This window comes from Triticum dicoccoides, chromosome 2B, assembly GCF_002162155.2.
Source record: "Triticum dicoccoides isolate Atlit2015 ecotype Zavitan chromosome 2B, WEW_v2.0, whole genome shotgun sequence".
NCBI lineage: Eukaryota > Viridiplantae > Streptophyta > Magnoliopsida > Poales > Poaceae > Triticum > Triticum dicoccoides.
Genome location: NC_041383.1, coordinates 169,954,467 through 169,974,504, shown reverse-complemented (window position 1 = coordinate 169,974,504; position 20,038 = coordinate 169,954,467). Strand labels below are relative to the sequence as shown.

The 20,038-nt window shown below is 47.7% G+C and overlaps 2 protein-coding genes across 2 annotated transcripts; both read left to right on the top strand.

Moving 5' to 3' along the window:
- Positions 1 to 3,838: 3,838 nt before the first annotated feature.
- On the top strand, positions 3,839 to 11,170 carry LOC119360740 (putative pentatricopeptide repeat-containing protein At3g01580). Its single transcript, XM_037626254.1, has 9 exons — positions 3,839 to 3,925; positions 4,012 to 6,489; positions 7,057 to 8,147; positions 8,467 to 8,654; positions 8,983 to 9,083; positions 9,213 to 9,337; positions 9,411 to 10,354; positions 10,574 to 10,653; positions 10,743 to 11,170. Exons 1-2 carry the CDS (start codon positions 3,839 to 3,841, stop codon positions 6,148 to 6,150), a joined length of 2,226 nt encoding a protein of 741 aa, XP_037482151.1. The 3' UTR covers positions 6,151 to 6,489; positions 7,057 to 8,147; positions 8,467 to 8,654; positions 8,983 to 9,083; positions 9,213 to 9,337; positions 9,411 to 10,354; positions 10,574 to 10,653; positions 10,743 to 11,170.
- A 1,055-nt stretch (positions 11,171 to 12,225) lies between these two features.
- Positions 12,226 to 13,263, top strand: LOC119362835 (hydrophobic protein LTI6A). Its single transcript, XM_037628100.1, has 3 exons — positions 12,226 to 12,450; positions 12,556 to 12,678; positions 12,979 to 13,263. Exons 1-2 carry the CDS (start codon positions 12,361 to 12,363, stop codon positions 12,637 to 12,639), a joined length of 174 nt encoding a protein of 57 aa, XP_037483997.1. The 5' UTR covers positions 12,226 to 12,360; the 3' UTR covers positions 12,640 to 12,678; positions 12,979 to 13,263.
- Positions 13,264 to 20,038: the final 6,775 nt, after the last annotated feature.

Genomic DNA, 20,038 nt, shown 5'->3' with positions numbered 1-20,038 from the left:
GGCTAGGGTTGGCAGCGCCCCACATATATATGTGCGGCCGCGCGTGGAGAGACATGGGCTGAACCCACGTCCAAGTCGGTAGCCCACGATCCGACGTCTCAGATCGTGGCCCCACCTGTCAAAGACTCTCCGTTCCTGACCGGCAAAAAGAAGCGCATAGAAGTGAGCTCGGCTCGGCTCAATCCCGCAACCCGCGGCGCGTCGTGGCGAGCGGAGGAGGAGGAGTGCGCGAGGGCCTCATCTCTTCTCAAGCTCCAATAGCATGAGGGAGAGAGTCCCTTATAAACCACTCCAACTCTCCTTCCACTTCCAAGGTGGGACTAAACTTCCCACACACCTAGTGCCATATAACCCACATGGGCCCTTAGAGATTTTTCAGAAATTGCAATATGGGCCTAGAGCCCATCTCAGATTTCAGCAGATCATTGAGTTTGTGACGATTTTCGCCAGTTTCTCGTTAATTAATCAGACAATTCATTTCTTAATTACTGTATGGTTACAAAAAAAACTATGAAGTGTCGAAATCTCCCATCAGAAGCAAGCATGGGAATAAAAAGTTAAAAGATCAAAAGGAATGACTTAATATCAGATGTACCGGATAGGTTCTCGGAAGAAAACAAAAAGGAAATTGCACCCAGGACTCATGAACACTTCTTGGATTAACAAAACTATAGTTTACATTGGACCAAACCGTATGCGTGTCCATCCAGATTCTAGTATCACCCGAAAATTAATTTGCATCTTTTGGAGTACAACAAACTATGCCAATTATCAGGAAGATCGAAGGCAGGGCCACCAAAGCGTAGCTACTAAGATACTCCCTTCCCGGCCCCCGGCCCCCAAGATACTCCCTACTCCCTACTGTCAGTCCCCGGACACTGGCCACCCGTCCCGGCCCCCCGGCCGCTCGTCCTAACCGTCGCCCGCCTGCCCGGACGGAGGAGCTAGCTAGCTAGCTCTTCGTGCGCTCGAATTGCTAGCTAGCTAGCTCTAGCTTGAGTAAATTACATCTACGGTCCTCATACTAGTTGGCGTCTAACAAGATGGTCCTGAAACTTGTGGAATGATCCAATACAGTCCTTGAAGACGAGAATTCGTCACATGTACAGTCCTGGCTACGCTTTCTATAGGCGCGGTTATCAGACCAATGCCACATCAGCATACACCACATGTTAGCATGGAAGGTCTGGCCCTGGTTTTTTCAAGGGAAAATCACTTGCCACTATAGAGGAAACACGTACACGTTAAGCATTTTAAATACATTTCTAGAACTTATTATTATTACACAATAAATTTCAAAACACGTTGACTATTGCTCAACATGTTGTCAATTTTTTAAATAATTTTGCATTTTTAAAAAAATACATTGAAAACACAACAATTGTTCGTGCGTATCCACCTAATTTAAGATACAAAAATAAACGTAAACTTGGACGAAACAAAAAACGGTTCTTGGGCAAATAATAGGGCAAAAGATAACCATTTTCTAAAATCATGCTGAACATTATTCAAAATACGTGTTGTATTTTTCAAATAATTATGTAATTTAAAAATACAGTGAGGATACATAATAGTTGTGCACGCATGTGGTCCTGAATGAAGATAAATATATTTTTCTTTCATTTTTCTTTTTTATATTCGTACAAATTTTAGAAAAAGTTAATGAAACACAATATTTAAGATATAATAAAGATTTAAATATGCAGCTTATTGTATATTAATAATTGTTTTATTTTTTATATGGGAAAATGGACACAAACCTAGGAGAATATAAAAAAGAAATCGTAAGAAAATGCATCAGCATAATAGTAGCGTTCTAGCTATTCCTATGCTTGTCTAGAAAAAAGAGCTATTTTCGTTACGTGGCTAGCTCTGCGTGGCATTTGGCTAGCTTGTGTTGTCAATTTGGCAGGAGGTGTCGGGTTCTAATCCCAGCGTGCAATTTATTTTTCCATTTTATTCCTCTTTCGCATGCTGACATGTGGGTTCTGTAGCTGTACTGTACACTCATGTGATACTGTGCATATCAGGAGACGTAGGCAGGACCATACGTGTGACGTATTTCCATCTTCAAGGACTGTATTGGAGCATTTTACAAGCGGCAGGACCGTTCTGTTACATGCCAACTAGTACAAGGACTATAGGTGCAATTTACTCCTCTAGCTTCATGCGAGTCGGCCGCGAACGCCTCGGCGGCGGCTGCTGGCCCCGGCCCGGTCATGCTCGGTGGCGAGCACAAGGACGCGGTCGCGGAGGCAGGACGCGCACACGCCAAGGGGGCGGAGGTCGAGATGGGAAGGGCGTGAGGAAGAAGATGATATATTTAGAGAATATCTTTTTTGCGGGTTAATTATACGGGCTCTGTTCGGCCACAGCTAAAATCGGCTCTTATAATGCGTTTTTCTCGGTCCTTATAAAGCACTTATACGGGTCACAGTTTTAAGGGGTCTGTTAGAGATCAGTAATGCTAGACCCACGAAGGGTTACGTAATTGTTTTACGTACAGGCTGACTTGTAAGATCAGGATTGGAAGTGGGGGGTGAAGGGCCCCACCCCACTGAAAATCAGGAGGGCGATTAGGATTAGGATTTGGCAAGTTACGTAACCCTTCGTAGGAGTTTACGTAGGTTTAGCATTTTCGGTTAGAGATGCTCTAAAAAAATTTGAACCTTCCATCCGTGTGTGTGGTCCTTATTTCCTAAACAAATCCGAGCCTTCCCCAGTGAACAGAATTCAATGATTTTCACACAATCCGGGCGTGGTGTGTATGGAAGTGGGAGTGTATTCCATAAGGAAAGAAACCGTTGAATCATTTCTTTATTTTTCAGATAACCGCATTTCAACTAGCTTAAAGAACGTTGGTGTATCGGTGAAAAAGAATGATAAGGAAAATAATCTGTTGGTAGGGGTTCTTAAATATATAGAGACCAACTGTTTAAAGGTTGGGAAACGTTTGTGTCGGGCAGGCCGGACAACTGTTTAAAGGTTCTTAAATATATAGATGAAAATTGCACCCAGGACTCGTGTCGTGAACACTTCTTGGATTGCCAAAACTAGTTTACATTGGAGCAAAAAACAGTATGCGTGTCCATCCAGATTCTAGTATCGTCCGAAATTTAATTTGCATCTTTTGGATTACAACAAGCTATGCCAATTATGAGGAAGATCGAAGGCAGGGTCACCAAAGCGTAGCTGATAAGATAGGTGCTAATTTCATCCGGGGTGCCCTTGAGGTTCCGTATAATGTGAAAGACGGCGCCAGCCTCCAGAAAGAGGTAGGCAAAGAAGGATATCGCCTGCCATAAACGAGAAGAAGATGGGCATGAATTAGAGACAGGCTATTTGCATAAGTTACTATATACAGTATAATAGCATACGCTGCAGGTGAATTTGCACGCACCCTGTTGAAGCCCTTCATGGAAGCCGCTTCCTCCTCCTCCTCGGCCGTTCTAGCGCGGCGCTCTCCTCGCCGCCGCCGCCGGCGGTCTTCGTCCTCGGCGATGTCGATGGCGGAGTGCTGGCTTGCCATGTCGCCGGCCGGAGAAGATCTGACCGAGGCGAGTATTAGTGGGAAGTCGGAACGAGTGCCGTGCTTGCTCTAAACCTGCCTCCTACTGCGTGTTTATATACGGCTGAATCCTTGTCAAATTATTGGACCTTCCATAGATTGGTCCTAACAAAATTTGAACCTTACATACCGTACGCATGTAGTAGTCCGCATTTCTGAACACAAATCAACGAACACCACGGCTTCAGCTTCAGGATCTCTGCCAAATGCTTCACCAGCTGGTTCCTCATATCCAAATCCAATTGCCGGTCCTCGGTGGTTACAGCGGCAATGGTGGCACCGGCTACAGAGACCGTGACGATGGAGGCGGCGGCAATGGTGGCGGTGGGTGCCAGGACCGCGGCGTTGGCTTCAATGGTTTCGGCGGACATGAAAATGAAATGAAAACTGACGTGGCAGCCCGTCAGGTAATCAGGTTCCGCGCTTGACTGAAACTTTTGAAGCGACTTGCTTCTGGGCTGAGACCACGCGCGGTGCCGCCGTGCCGGAGGCTCCCCTCGATGCTCTCCTCCGCCGTCAGGCACGGGCTCAAACGGCGATTCCGTCCTCTTGCCTCGCCAGCAAAGGCTCCCGCTTCCCCTTCCGCGGCGCATCGCCGCAGCTCTCATGCGGACGCCTCGCCCGCCTCGCACGCGTCGCTGCTCCTCCGGCTGCGGTCGGGCCCCGCCCTCGCCGAGACCCGGCGGCTGCACGCCGCGGTGCTCGTCGGCGGCCATCACCACGGCGCGGTCCTCTCAGCTCAGCTGGTGCACGTGTACTCTAAGCTCGGGCAGATCGAGCACGCGCTTCGCCTGCTCGACGGAATGCCCAGGAGGAACTCCTTCGCGTGGAACGCCGCGATCAAGGGCCTCGTCGACGCGGAACGGTTCTCCGAGGCGCTGGAGACGTACCGGGCGATGGTCGACGATGGCTCGGTTGCGGCGGATGGTTTCACGTGCCCGCCCGTCATCAAGGCGTGCGCCGCGCTCGGAGCGGTTGATCAGGGCCGGATGATCAGAGAGCATGTGGAGGCATCCGTTGCCTGTGGCGACACTATGCCCAACGTGTTTGTGCAGTGCGCGCTCGTGGACATGTTTGCCAAGTGTGGGTGCTTGGGCGAGGCGAGGAGTGTTTTCGAGAGCATGCAGCAAAGGGATGTGGCCGCGTGGACTGCGATGATCGGAGGAGCCGTGCATGCAGGAGATTGGCTCGATGCGATGTGTTTGTTTAATAGGATGAGATCAGAAGGGTTCCGGGCTGATTCGGTGATCGTTGCCACTGTCATCCCAGCATGTGGCAGGATGAAAGAGTTGCGAGCTGGAACGGCGTTGCATGGATGCGCGGTAAGATGTGGAGTTGCTGATGATAACTGTGTTTCTAATGCTCTGGTTGATATGTACTGCAAGTGTGGCTGTCTGGAGATGGCTGATTACTTGTTCCGTTCTATCGATTTCAAGGATGTCGTCTCTTGGAGTACATTGATTGCGGGGTATTCGCAGAATGGAATGTATCATGCGAGTGTCAGTTTGTTTACTGAAATGGTTGCTTCAAGGTTAAAACCAAATTCCAATACCATGGCAGGTATACTTCCGAGTCTTTCCGGCCTTAAGTTATTCAGGCATGGAAAAGAGGTCCATGGCTTCTCCTTAAGACATGGACTTGACCAGAGCAAGTTTCTAGGGAGTGCATTTATTGACTTCTACAGTAGACAAGGATTCATAAGGGAGGCAGGAACTGTATTTGAACTCATTCCAAAGAAAGATTTGGTTATATGGAATTCAGTGGTTGCAGCTTATTGCGTGAATGGGGATACAGATTCTGCACTGTGTGCATTTAGGGCGCTGCAGAAAGCAGGATTTAAACCTGATCATGTGACTGTTATTTCAGTTCTTCCAGTATGCAATCACCATTCCAGCTTCATCCAGGGTAAGGCACTACATGCTTACGTAATTAGGCATGATATGAGTTCTATCTGCTCAGTCAGTAACGCACTTATAGATATGTACTGCAAATGTTGTTGCCTAGAAAAGGGCAAAGAGATTTTCCAGCTGATGACAGAGCGAGATACTGCCACATATAATACATTGATTTCTTCTTTGGGAAAGCATGGCCATGAAGATCAAGCCATAATGTTATTTGATCAAATGAAGAGAGATGGAATTGCTCCTGACAAAGTCACTTTTGTGGCTCTATTATCTTGTTGCAGTCATGCAGGCCTTACTGAGCAGGGCTTGCACTTTTACGATTCCATGTTACAAGACTACAACATTTCCCCAGATAAGGAGCATTACTCATGTGTTGTTGATCTTTACAGCAGATCTGGGAAACTTGACGATGCTTGGAAGTTCATTTCAAGTTTGAGGGAAGGGACAGAAATAGATATTCTTGGATGCCTCTTGGCGGCTTGCAGAGTGCATAACAGAATGGATATTGCTGAGCTAGTTGCAAAAAGAATATTTGAAAAGAACCCCGGTGATCCTGGCTATCATATTTTGCTGTCCAATATATATGCTGATGCTGGAATGTGGTCTGATGTGACGAAGATCAGAACCATAATAGAAGAGAGGAGTTTGAAGAATAAAATAGGAAACAGTTTGATTTAAGTTGCTCAGACCCTAAGTTATGGATCACATATATTAATCAGTGTTTTACTAAACCAAGAGAACCACTAATGGTTTGGTTAGGAAAATACACCTGAATAGGCGTTCCAAAAATGTCAGGCTGTCATCTATACTGCCAATATTCAGAACTTGAGGAAACCTTATGGTTAATTTGTTCCATATGATGGATATAGAATACAAGTTTATAACTGCTGATGTGCACAGATAATGTCGAGCCTGTGGGAAGGTATGTCAGAGAAACAGCTACTGTCTTCAGCAAGCTCTTAGAAGATTTTCTTCATAGGAAACAATTCCATATCTGTGGATACAGGCGAATAAAAGGTGAACTGGAGAATATTTAGTGCATTGTACTTCTTTGGACTTATTAGTGCATTGCTGCATTGTACCTGCAGTTTTATGCACCTTAGGCTAGTTATTATGTAGTTATAACTGAATAGAGAGAGGCTGTGCTAATTTGTTTAAGGTTAGAAGTTCACATTTCATTCTCTTTGACTACAATCAGGATTCATATAACATGCTGAATGTCCTCATTTCACAGCCCTGTTTGGTATGCAAACTATTTTTTCTGGATTGCTTAGTACCCTGAATCCTTATTGTTCTGTTGGCAACCTAATCTGTTCTAATGCACATTTTCTTTGGTAATTAGCAGGATTGTTTTCAATTTTTCATGACTTCACCAAGTACTCTGTTACTATAATGTACAGCTAATGGCATGATAAATCATTATAAGGGAACAAAACAAATGATACTTCTGAGCTATGTGATTTCCAGAATTGCAGCACAGCCAGACTTCTTACTTTTGTACTCGTGTCGCAGGCAATCGCAGTTCCCAATCTACTAGTCTGAAGTTCTTGTATGTGACACCCAATGTTTACTTTTTTCTTGTAGTGTTCGGAAGAAACAGCAACAACCCAGTCCAAGTTTGACGTTCAGAACTCCAGATGTTGATGTTTGATAAGAAAATGTGGGGCTATGCATATTGGATTTTGAGGGCAAAATCAGAAGCCCTTCCGGTAACTATCTGAATTAACAAATGATCCTTTAAAATATCAGTTTTACCATGATTCCGAAGCTTGTTCACCAGAGACGCGGCAACTAGATCAGACGACACATAGGCCAGGCATCTAAATGTAGTCTCTCTCGTCACAGGGTTCAGCGTACTGCAAAGCATGCTCGTGCTTAAATCTCTTCATCTGTTGCTATCATACAGCAGCGACAATGTTTCCATCAAATAGCGCCAAAAGCAGAAAGAATAAAGGGGATTACATAAAGCATTCAGATTTCTTTTCTGATTCAAGGTACGAGTACATGCACAAGGATAATCAATCAGTGGAATTGTTGAGCCTAGGCAAAAGAGTGGGCTCACTGCATGTCTACATCAGATAGTGGATGGCCTGCCTATCTGATTGTTGCTGCTGTCTGAAGTATGTGCAGAGGACAACAAGTCGGTCTATCATTACAGCTTTTGTTATATCCATTCTGTTTCCTGGAATTGGTGGGACAAGAGGCTGCTAACTCACTGACTTTATGTGCGAGGCGGCGATGCACGCGGATGCTCCGACTACGCCCGGTTTGACATACTTCCTATCGTTACATTCTTTTTGAAGCAGAAACGCCGCGTTTGATCATATTACTTGTTTCTGGAGAGCTGTATCTTGTATGGCACCACTGTTTAAGAAGAGCTTCTGTGACTTTTCATCTCTTGAAATGCTTTCATGGCTCAACTAGTGATCTCTCCCAGGACTAAAGCACTGTGTTTTTCCATCTGTTATTGTTCGACGCCTTTTGCAACTTGGTTCCTTATATGGTGTAAGGTTTGACAGGTTGACTTGCAAGATCCAAGAAAGTAATGAAAGCAAGTGGGCATCGTTATCCTATCCAGGTCACATCTGCACACCAACTCTGAACATTCCAATGGCCGGTATGATTTGGGCCACCTGCCTTCCTGCAACGATAACTATCTCCCGCCACAGAATCTGGTATTCTCAGTTTCTATATACATAAGCGAAATTAATTATGATCAACCCTAGACTAGAGGGCTAGAACTACAATTTTTATCCTCTGAGGTCAATCATATGTTGCTCTTAGCAGCTAACCGCCAGCTGCAGATATACCGGAGGAAGCAATGAAAGCTAGCCAACACATGTTCTGGAGTCTTGCTCTGCACATTTTCACAAAAAAAAAAACTACAGCTAGTTACTAGACTAGTTAGCATTTGTTTATGCCTAAGTTCTTATGATCATTGGCTCCCTGTCCCTGAAACATAAACAATTGGCAATGTCCTGCTGTATTGTGCAGGGCTTCGAGGATGGAGCTTGAATTGAATGAGTGGATATAGAAGGCAAGTTTGTAACTGCTGATGTGCACAGATAATGTTGAGCTTGGGGGAGATTATGTCAGAGAAATATCTACTGTCTTCAGCAAGCTCTTAGAAGATTTTCTTCAAAGGAAACAACTCCATATCTGTGGATACAGGCGAGTAAAAGGTGAACTGGATAATAGTTAATGCATCGTACTTCTTTTGTAGTCATTAGTGCATTACTGCATTTTGCCTACAGTTATGCACCTTTTTGCTAGTTATTATGTAGTTATAACTGAATAAACAGTGACTGCTAATTTGTTTAAGGTTAGAACTTCACATTTCATTCTCCTTGACTGCAATCAGGCTTTATATAACATGCTGAATGTTTTCGTTTTGCAGTCCTGTTTTGGTATGGGACCTATTTTTTCTGGATTGCTTAGTACCCCTGAATCCTTATTGCTCCATTAGCAACCTAATCTGTTCTAATGCTGATTTTCTTTGGTAATTATCAGGATTGTTTTCATGACTTCACCAAGTACTCTATTACTGTAATGCACAGCTGTTGGCATCATAAATCGTTTATCAAGAAACAAAATGATACTTTTGAACTCAGGTGATTTCCAGAATTCCAGCACAGTCAGACTTCTTACTTTTGTACTTGTGCCGCAGGCAATTGCAATTCCTGATCTACTAGTCTGAAGTTCTTTTATGTGACACCCAAAGTGTTTGTTTTTTCTTATAGTATTCGGAAGAAACAGCAACAATGCAGTCCTAGTTTGACGTCCAGAACTCCAGATGTTGATGTTTGCGAAGAAAATATGGAGCTATGCATATTGTATTTTGAGGGCAAAATCAGAAGCCCTTCTGGTAACTATCTGAATTAACAAATTATCCTTTAACATATCAGATTTACCATGATTCTGAAGCTTGTTCACCACAGACGCGGCAACTAGATCAGGCGACACATAGGCCAGGCATCTAAATGTAGTCTCTCTCGTCACAGGGTTCATCATACTACAAAGTATGTTCATGCCTAAATCTCTTCATTGCTATCATACAGCAGCTACAATGTTTCCATCAAATAGTGCCAAAAGCAGAAAGAATAAAGTGGATTACGTCAAGCATTCAGATTTCTCTTCTTATTCAAGGTATGAATACATATACACAAGGATAATCAATTAGTGGAATGTTGAGCCTAGACAAAAGAGTGGGCTCACCGCATGTCTACATCAGATAGTGGATTCCCTGCCTATCTGATTGTTGCTGCTGTCTGAAGTATATGCAGAGGACAGCAAGTTGGCCTATTATTACAGCTTTTGTTAGATCCATTCTGTTTCCAGGAATCGGTGGGACAAGAGGCTGCTAACTTACTGACTTTTATGTCCATGGCGGCGATGCATGCCGATGCTTCTGGAGAGCTGGGTACACCCGTTTGACATACTTCCTATCGTTTCTTACTTTTGAACTCAGAAACGTCGCTGTTTGATCTTATTACTTGTTTCTGGAGAGTTGTACTCCCTCTGTAAAGAAATATAAGAGTGTTTAAATCACTACTTTAGTTTCTTACGGAGGGAGTATCTTGTACGACCCACTGTTCAAGTAGAGCTTCTGTGACTCATCTCTTGAAGTGATTTCGTGGATCAACTAGTGATGTCTTCAAGGACTAAGCAGACTAAATCACTGTGTTTTCCACTGCTGTTGTTTTATCGCCATTTGTTAATTTATTTTGTTCCTTATGGTGTAAGGTTGACAGGTTGACTTGCAAGATCCAAGAGAGAAGTGAAAGCAAATTGGGCATCATTATCCAATCCAGGTCACATCTGCACACCAACTCCGAAAGTTCCAATGGCCGGTATGATTTGGGCCACCTACCTTCCTGCAATGGTAACCATCTCCCGCCACAGAATCTGGTGTTCTCGGTTTCTATATACATAACCCGAATTAATTGTGATCAACACATGTTCTGGAGTCTTGCTCTGCACATTTTTTCACAAAAAAGGACAGCTGGTTACTAGACTGGTTAGCATTTGTTTAAGCCTAAGCTCGTATGATCAGTGGCTCCTTGAAACATAAACAACTGCCACGTCCTACTGTATTGTGCAGGGCTTCGGGAATGTAGCTTGAATGAGTGGCACGCCCATCCATGTGGGCAGGGCAGATGAGGACGATCTCCTGATTATGAGGTACCGACCCACGCCCTCCCTTGACGCTGCGGCCACCGACGCTGCTTGAATTCATGTTCATGAACTGCTTGACTGTCCTATTTCACCAGCGAGAGGAGGGGGGAGGGGTGCTGCTGCAAGAGACACACAGGCTTGGACGTTTGCTTGATCTGATGATTCATTGGCTCATGACTTGTGCAGTAGCCAATAGGGGTCTGTCCTGGCCCCATTCATGGGCAATGGCTTGGCGTGCAGCAGCTGCTGCAGCAGGGTATCCACATGCTCCGATACCACCACTTCGGCGTTTGACATTGTGCTACTAGGTCCATTCCACATTGTGTTGATTTGATCCTACTCTGTGAAGACGGGTCAGGGCTAGTTTAGTACTGCATATGGCCTGGCCTGAATGCCATTATGTAGTTTATTATGTTCTGTTTTCTAGTTGTATGTTCTGGTCTGGGTGAACTGGGGGTGCTGGGTTGATGGTGGTTTTAGCTAATGCCCTACACAAACTGAACTTGTCAACAAAAAATTGAACTAGCCCAGACCTACCAGTAAACATCATATATAAATGTCAACTGATACTACTGCTAAAAGCAACACCATTTCATTCTTTCAGCCCTGCAGGCAAGGCATCTAAGACTTTTGAGTTAGAGAACATGTCAAGGCATCAAAAAATCGATCCTCCAGGTATGCGTTTTACTTTAGTCCCCATTCCAGGTCAGCCGTTCAACCGTCCTCTAGATCTACGAGAACATGCTGTGGGATAAACAGCCCTCGGCTGTTCCGATCCCTCGCAATAACGCGGAGCTTAGCTCATCTCAGTTGTCACGAACTCACGATTCGCTACAAGAAAGAATAGCGTCTAACAAGTGGTCTCCAGTTTTAGCAGCCCGGCCTCGGCCTCTTGCATGATTGACGGAGCTTCGGACCATTCCGGAGGAAACAGGCCATGGACCCCTTGTACAGCTACTGCACTACGTAATGACATGATCGCACTAAACACTAAGAACTAATAATGTCCCGTCAGTCCAAAAGAGATCTTGCCGGTGCACCCACCCCGGATGCCTGCTCTGCTCTCGCTCTGTGGCATGATGAGGGCTTTTCGTGCGTGTGTCCGGTAGACGTTGCTGTCATGCCAACTCGTTCCGTTTCAAAGGCGAACAAGGTGGCGGGTTGTTTACCATTGTTGCCCTTGTTTCCCGCTTCGGTTTTCTTGGAAGTGCATGGCGACGTTGCTTCTTGAGCAGTCAAATTTGGCTGAGATAGAGTACTACAAGGAGTGACCGAGTGAGTCCAGATAACCTTCAACGTTAAGTTGGAAGGCGCGTCCATGCAGAGAAAGCGGGCACGGAGCCACGCGGGTCGGCGCCGGCCGTTGGAGCCGAACCAACAGCGAAGCGGGCGCGCGACCGCACGAGGGCACCGCCGTAGCATCCGATTCTTCCCACATGATCCAACCCCCCTGGCTGGCGCTCGGCTCGTGGGAGCATCATCCCGCGCCCGCACCGCCGCACGAGCCGGGCACGTAACGTAACCTCGCCAACCGTCGCCCTCTCCCCGTTGCCTCGCCGTCTTTATAATCTCGGGCTCGTCTGCGCATCACACACCACCGCCACATCACTCTACTCCACCTACCTTTCTCGCGCTCCTTGTTCACATCATCTCCCTTGCCTTGGCTTTCCCTTCGACGCTTCGAGAGAGAGAGAGAGAGAAGGAAGGAAGAAGATGGCGGACGAGGGGACCGCCAACTGCATCGACATCATCCTCGCCATCATCCTGCCGCCGCTCGGCGTCTTCTTCAAGTTCGCCTGCGGGGTGAGTGTCCCGTGCTAGCAGTAGGCTCTCATCTGAGGACGGACTATGCACTGGGCTTGTGCCTAATTGACTGCTCGTGCTGCGGTGCTGAACGTGCTTTTGCAGATCGAGTTCTGGATCTGCTTGCTGCTCACCTTCTTCGGCTACCTCCCCGGCATCATCTACGCCGTCTGGGTCATCACCAAGTAGGACTGCATGCAGGAGGGGCTCCTCTGCCTCTGCCGCTAGGTATGCATGCACCTCTGTCATGTTTCCCGGGTTTTTTTCTCTTCAGCAGAGTCCTCCGTAGAATTTACAAAGGCAATTTTTGCTGTAAACAAATACAGTCCGCCGTAGTAACAGCACAAAATGATGCATCCTCCGAGCAAACGAATTTCACAAACCGAAAAAGAGAGGCGCCCTGCAGCCCCCCCTCTTGTTACTTCCATCTCTGTTCCAAAAACAGAGGAACCATCTTTTTTTGGTTCAGAGAACTGCGAGGAAAATCCTGAATTTACCTCTGCTTGCTCTGCTTCTTCTTTGTGGCAGGTGATCCATGGCGAACTTGTTCTGTGTCTGGTACAAGCCGTTTGTCTGAGATGCGAGTCGCGGTTCATGGTGCTGCGGTGCTGCCTACGTGTGTGTTGATGCTGTTGTACATCTGTTTCTTGTTCGTGCTTGATGATTAGCCTCCTCTCTCGTCAGTTGTCACCTTCCCTTCTCCAGTGTATCCATCCAGTTGTGTTGTTCGTCCGGGCATTTTCGTCGTCCATGTACTTTGAACTTTGATTAATTAATTAATCAATCAATTGATTGGTGGAGAAATTTCCCGTTGTTCTCGAGCGTTCCTTGCGCAAACCCCTTTATGTTTCCATCCGACTGGTTTGGTCTGTTGGCGAGTTCCCCGTGCTAGCTGCAGCGGTGGATAAATTTCAAGTTCAAACGGATGTGACGGATCGGAGGAAAACACGGACGGGGAACCAGTGATGACAGTGGGCGTCCGTCACGTTTCGCAGTGGGAGTGGCTGCAGCGCGGCCGTCTCTCTCATCTCTCTACTTTATTTTTCTTTTCTTTTTTTTGAGGAAAGCATGAGCTTTATAACTTAACCGTGCTGGCTTATATCAGCCAAAGCACAAACAGCCACAGTGGCTGGGACATCAGACTCCCACTGCATACAGTGGTGTGGGTTGCACATGCGACCCAAACTAGCGAGTTCATGGGCTACCGAGTTAGCCGAACGGCGACAGACAAGAATTACATGAGACGAAAACCACAATTTGAGCTGATACTTAGTATCCTCAATAATAGCTGCATATGCCGAGGAGTCAGCCTTGCGCAGGTCCATGGCCTCCATGAGAAGTTGAGAATCAGTCTCCAGGACCATTCTGACGATGCCCAATTCAGCGGCAAAGGAAACTGCATGTGATAGAGCATAAGCTTCCGCAGCAAATGCGTCGCGAACATGCTCCTGCCGCCCTCCAAAGGCTGTTCTCGCAACGACCCCCCAGCCTGCGAAATCTTCTCCAGGCACAAAAGACCCATCCGCGTTGATCTTGATCATATCCCCCTTTGGTGGCCTCCATTTTTCCGGCGACAACTTCTTGGGCGGGTTCAGGAATATCTCTAGATATTCAAACACAGAGCATCTAGAGGTAGTTCTCCCTCCCTTAGCTTGTTTCTGTTTGACCACCAAAGCCACCAATACGTGAAAATAAGGAGCCTCTTCTTCTCATCCAGCCTCCATAGATAGTCAAACATTGCATGTACTGGTGTAATATCTTCCAGGTCCATTCTCTCCTTCTCCATCGCCATGTCCCTCCATCCTGGCTTTACCTGCTTGCACTTGATGAACAGGTGTGCTCCATCTTCATCCACCCGCCCACAAAATAAGCACTTAGTGTCAGCTATAGGAATTCCTCTGTGCTCAATATTGGTCCGGGGAGCAAGAGACTCGTGTTTCATTCGGCAGGCGAACATCTGAATATTCTTCGGGCATGGCATTTTCCAAATCCTTTTCCATTCATCGTCACTGGTGCTGTCCATGTTCCCGGCCTGCTCTGCACTCTGGCCCGTACCTCCACCTTGTCGGTTTCTAGTGATCTGTGCATGTAGCTTATATGCACTTTTAACCGAGTGTAGACCCTTCTTATCATATTGCCATGCTATGAAGTCTTGGACTCCTTCCCTCAGCGGAATCCAGAGGATATATTGTGCGTCATCAGCCCAAAAAGTCTCTCGAACCAGATGTTCATCCCACGATCCTGTTGTTGGATCAATCAAGTCCTGAACTCGGTCCAGGAGATGTGCTCCTTTTGGCGTGATTACGCGGCGAGACCACGGGCGCGGGATCCATGGGTCGGACCAGATGTTAACATCTGCCCTGTCACCAATACGCCAGATGCATCCCTCCTTGAACAGCTCGAGCCCATGCAAAAGACTGCGCCAGGCATAAGATATACCATCTTTTGGTACTGCTTCAAGCACATGTGTGTCGGGGAAGTATTTTGCTTTCAGCAGCTTGGCACACAACGTGTCTGGGTTTTGGATAATCCTCCATATTTGGTGCGAGAGCATTGCAACATTGAAGCCATACATATCACGAAATCCGAGTCCACCCCTTGCTTTTGATTCCGTCAGCTTCTGCCAGCTAATCCAGTGCATTGTGTGCTCTTTCTCCTGCTGACTCCACCAGTAATTACCGATGAGAAAGCTTAGTTCCTTGCAGAATGATTTTGTCAGATAGAAGCACGACATGGCGAAGGTTGGGATTGCTTGGGCCACGGTTGTGACGAGCGTTTCCTTGCCTGACTTCGCGATGAGTTTCTCCTTCCATCCATAGATCCGCCCAGCCATCCCATTCTTCACAAATGAGAAAGCCTTCTTTCTGGATCGGCCGACATGCATGGGTAAGCCCAGGTATTTCTCATTCCAAGTTTCGCTCCTGATCTGTAAAGCTTCTTTAACATCCTCTTTCACTTCTGCTGGCGTGTTTGGGCTGAACATGATGGCTGATTTTTCAGTATTAATAAATTGGCCAGAGCAATCCTCATATAGGTCTAGAATTTCCTTAAGAGCTGCCCCCTGCTCCTGGTTGGCTTTCAGAAGCAACACAGAATCGTCGGCGAAGAGAAGATGGGAAACCATCGGTGCTGCGGCACAAATTTTGACTCCGCTGATTCTGCCCGTTCGCTCCGCATCATGGAGTAGAGCAGATAGCCCCTCCGCACAAATGACGAACAAGTAAGGGGACGCCGGGTCTCCTTGCCGGAGACCTCGAGAAGGGCAGAACTGATGTGTCAACTCCCCATTTACCTTAATCTGATAGCGAACTGAGGTGATGCATTTCATGATCAACTGGACCCAGGCACTACTGAAACCCAGTTTTGTAAGCATGGCATGTACAAAGCTCCATTCGACATGGTCATAGGCTTTGCTCATGTCCGCTTTAACTGCTACCACCCCCTGCTTTCCCTTCTTGTTCAGAAGATAATGTGATAGCTCGTATGCCACAAGCACATTGTCCGTGATTAATCTCCCAGGAACAAAGGCACTCTGGTTCTCCGAAATGATGCCTGGCAGGATCATCTTGAGCCGGTTTGCAATGACCTTTGACACCAGTTTATAAATAACGTTGCACAAGCTTATAGGCCGGAGATCTTTTATTCGATGTGGGTTCTTGACTTTTGGAATAAGCACAACCACCGTATCGTTCCACCCCTCGGGCATATCACCCCCATTCAACACAGACAGCACCTCTTCGATCACCTTGTCACCCATAAAATGCCAATGACGCTTGTACACAATCGATGGCATACCATCCGGTCCCGACGCTTTAAGATCTCCAATCTTATCCAACGCAGCTTTGACCTCCTCTCTTGGAATTCAGCATCAAGTATACTCCTCATGTGCTATGTGACCTGAGGTTCAACCTTCTCAATAAGTTCATTTATCCTGGAACCAGCCGAAGTAGTAAAAAGATCCTGAAAAAACGAACAAACATAGTCAGAAAGCCCTTCCCCCTCCTTCACCACCGAGCCATCATCCCTCCTCAACTCCTTTATCTTGTTGGTTTTCCTTCTCGCATTCGCCACGGCCATGAAATATTGAGTGCTTCTATTCCCATCCCGCAGCCAGGACGCATGTGATCTCTGCCGCGCCTTAATATTCTTCTTCTCTTCGAGTTGCTCGACCACACACCTCAATATTGCCTCCTCCCGTATCTTGTTCTCCGACACCGGGGCACGCATACACTTCTCTAGATCACTCTTGGCTCTCCTTAGGCGCCCCTCAAGCTCCCCCACTACTTCTTTGTGTCACTTCTTCATTCTCCCAGCCACACACCGCAAAGATTGGGCAACATTAGCACCCTCATTCCTCATACCTTCCTCCCATGCTCCTTGAACTTCAGCGGCACGGCCCTCCTCCTTTAGCCACCAAGCTTCAAACCTAAAACCCCTCACACCCCGACCACTCGATCTCCCTTCACCATGAGTACATACTGTGATGCCCCCGATTCAATCGTACACTAATCATGCACGCAAATGTGTACGATCAAGATCAGGGACTCACGGGAAGATATCACAACACAACTCTACAAATAAAGTAAGTCATACAAGCATCATAATACAAGCCAGGGGCCTCGAGGGCTCGAATACAAGTGCTCGATCATAGACGAGTCAGCGGAAGCAACAATATCTGAGTACAGACAAGTTAAACAAGTTTGCCTTAAGAAGGCTAGCACAAACTGGGATACAGATCGAAAGAGGAGCAGGCCTCCTGCCTGGGATCCTCCTAGGTCACTCCTGGTCGTCATCAGCGGGCAGCACGTAGTAGTAGGCACCTCCGGTGTAGTAGGGGTCGTCGTCGACGGTAGCGTCTGGCTCCTGGACTCCAGCATCTGGTTGCGACAACCAGAAAGAAGGAAAGGGGGAAAAGGGGGGAGAAAGCAACCGTGAGTACTCATCCAAAGTACTCGCAAGCAAGGAACTACACTACATATGCATGGGTATATGTGTAAGGAGGCCATATCAGTGGACTGAACTGCAGAATGCCAGAATAAGAGGGGGATAGCTAGTCTTATCGAAGACTACGCTTCTGGTCACCTTCGTCTTGCAACAGGCAGAAGAGGGTAGGTCGAAGTCCTCCAAGTAGCATCTCCAGGTAACATCTCATAGCATAATCCTACCCGGCGATCCTCTCCTCGTATCCCTGAGGTAGAGCGACCACTGGTTGTATCTGGCACTTGGAAGGGTGGGTTTTATTAAGTATCCGGTTCTAGTTGTCATAAGGTCAAGGTACAACTCCAAGTCGTCCTGTTACCGAAGATCACGGCTATTCGAATAGATTAACTTCCCTGCAGGGGTGCACCACATAGCCCAACACGCTCGATCCCATTTGGCCGGACACACTTTCCTGGGTCATGCCCGGCCGCGAAAGATCAACACGTCGCAGCCCCACCTAGGCTCAACGGAGAGGCCAGCACGCCGGTCTAAACCTAAGCGCGCAGGGGTCTGGGCCCATCGCCCTGAGCACACCTGCACGTTGCGTACGCGGCCGGTGAGCAGACCTAGCAACCTCCATTACAAAGGAAGTTGCGTTAACGCAGTCCAACCCGGCGCGCGCCGCTCAGTCGCTGACGTCACGAAGTGCTTCGGCTGATACCACGACGTCGGGATACCCATAACTACTCCCACGTAGATGGTTAGTGCGTATAGGCTCGTAGCCAGACTCAGATCAAATACCAAGATCTCGTTAAGCGTGTTAAGTATCCGCGAACGCCGAACAGGACCAGGCCCACCTGTCTCCTAGGTGGTCTCAACCTACCCTGCCGCTCCGCCACAAAGTAACAGTCGGGGGCCGTCGGGAACCCAGGCCCACCTCTACCGGGATGGAGCCACCTGCCCCTTCAGCCCCCATCTCCGAACAATATCACAGGTAATGTAACCGTGTAAAGTATATCGTATATGCCCGTGATCACCTCCCGAAGTGATCACGGCCCAGTAGTATAGCATGGCAGACGGACAAGAGTGTAGGGCCACTGATGGAACACTAGCATCCTATACTAAGCAGTAGGATAGCAGGTAATGGTAACAACAGTAGTAGCAAGGACAGGCTATGCATCAGGATAGGAATAACGGAAAGCAGTAACATGCTACACTACTCTAATGCAAGCAGTATAGAGAAAAGAGTAGGCGATATCTGGTGATCAAAGGGGGGGCTTGCCTGGTTGCTCTGGCAAGAAGGAGGGGTCGTCAACTCCGTAGTCGAACTGGGCAGCAGCAGCGTCGGTCTCGTAGTCTACCGGAGAGAAGAGGGGGAAGAAATAATGAATACAGAGCAAACAAAGCATCACAAAATATAACAAGGCAATACACGGTGTTCGGTGTGCCCTAACGCGGTAGTAGGTGATACCGGTGAAGGGGGGAAAACATCCGGGAAAGTATTCCCGGTGTTTTGTGTTTTCGGGCAGAGGAGCCGGAGGGGGAAAGTTGCGGGTTCGATAGGTTAGGGGGGTGTGGCGGACGAACGGACTACGTATCCGGATTCGTCTCTTCGTTCTGAGCAACTTTCATGTTGAAAATATTTTAATCCGAGTTACGGATTAAAAGATATGATTTTCTAAAGATTTTAAAACATTTTCTGATTTTAATTATATATTTAATTAATTCGAAAAATGGAAATATGACGTCAGCATGATGTCATGCTGACGTCAGCAGTCAGCGTTGACCGTTGACCTGGTCAACCCGACATGTGGGTCCCGTGGGACCCACCTGTCATACACTATTAGTTTAATTAGGGTTTAGGTTAATTGATCAGGTTAATTAAACTCAACTAGTTAATTAAATTAATTAAACCGGATTAATTAACTTAATTAATTCATTAGATAATTAACTAATTAATAATTAATTTTATTAAATCATTTATTTATTTATTATTTTTATTTCTAATTCCTCTTTTTTTTTAAATACGTTCTGGGCGTGGGCCCCATCTGTCATTGGGCCAGGGGCCTTAGCGGGTGTGGGGTTTACGGGCGCCGGGCGTGGGCACCCGAACGGGCTCCCGAGCGGAGCCAGCCGAGGCGCTGTGGGTGGCTCGCCGGAGCGCGGCCACGGCGAGCAGACGAGGGAGGGCGCAAGGAGGAGCCGAGGCGCGTGAGAGGAACGACGGAGGCAGGGGCACAGGAGCACTCCGCGAGCGGGCGCGACCAGGGGCGAGCCCGGGCGCGGCCAACGGTGCGGCCGGCGGGCGAGAGGGCCACGGTGAGCACGAGGGCGAGGGAGAAGGTAGGAGAGGGGGAGGCCCGGGGCCTCACCGGGGTTCGCAGGGTCAAGGGCAGTGGTGCTCGAGGTGGGGGACGGGGACGACGTGCGTAGAGGAAGCAGGCCGGTGATGGCGTCCGGCGAGGTAGCTCCGGCGAGGTGTTCCTCCAGGCGACGGTGGTTCGATCCCCCCCGATCCAATCGGGGGCGCGGAGGAGGGGAAAAGGGGGAGGCTTGCGGAGGGAGGCGAGGCGAGGCGACGGCAGCAGGGCGGCGCCGGCGACGGGCGCCGTCGTCGAGGTCGCGAGCGGGGCGGGATCGGGGCGATCCCGATTCAGATCGAGGAGGA

Excerpts from the sequence above, each read along its gene's own strand:
- LOC119362835 (XM_037628100.1), top strand. The coding sequence starts at position 12,361 with ATGGCGGACGAGGGGACCGCCAACTGCATCGACATCATCCTCGCCATC. Across the intron at positions 12,451-12,555 it reads TCTTCAAGTTCGCCTGCGGG|ATCGAGTTCTGGATCTGCTT; the intron begins GTGAGTGTCCCG and ends GTGCTTTTGCAG.
- LOC119360740 (XM_037626254.1), top strand. The coding sequence starts at position 3,839 with ATGGTGGCACCGGCTACAGAGACCGTGACGATGGAGGCGGCGGCAATG. Across the intron at positions 3,926-4,011 it reads CCGCGGCGTTGGCTTCAATG|CGACTTGCTTCTGGGCTGAG; the intron begins GTTTCGGCGGAC and ends AAACTTTTGAAG.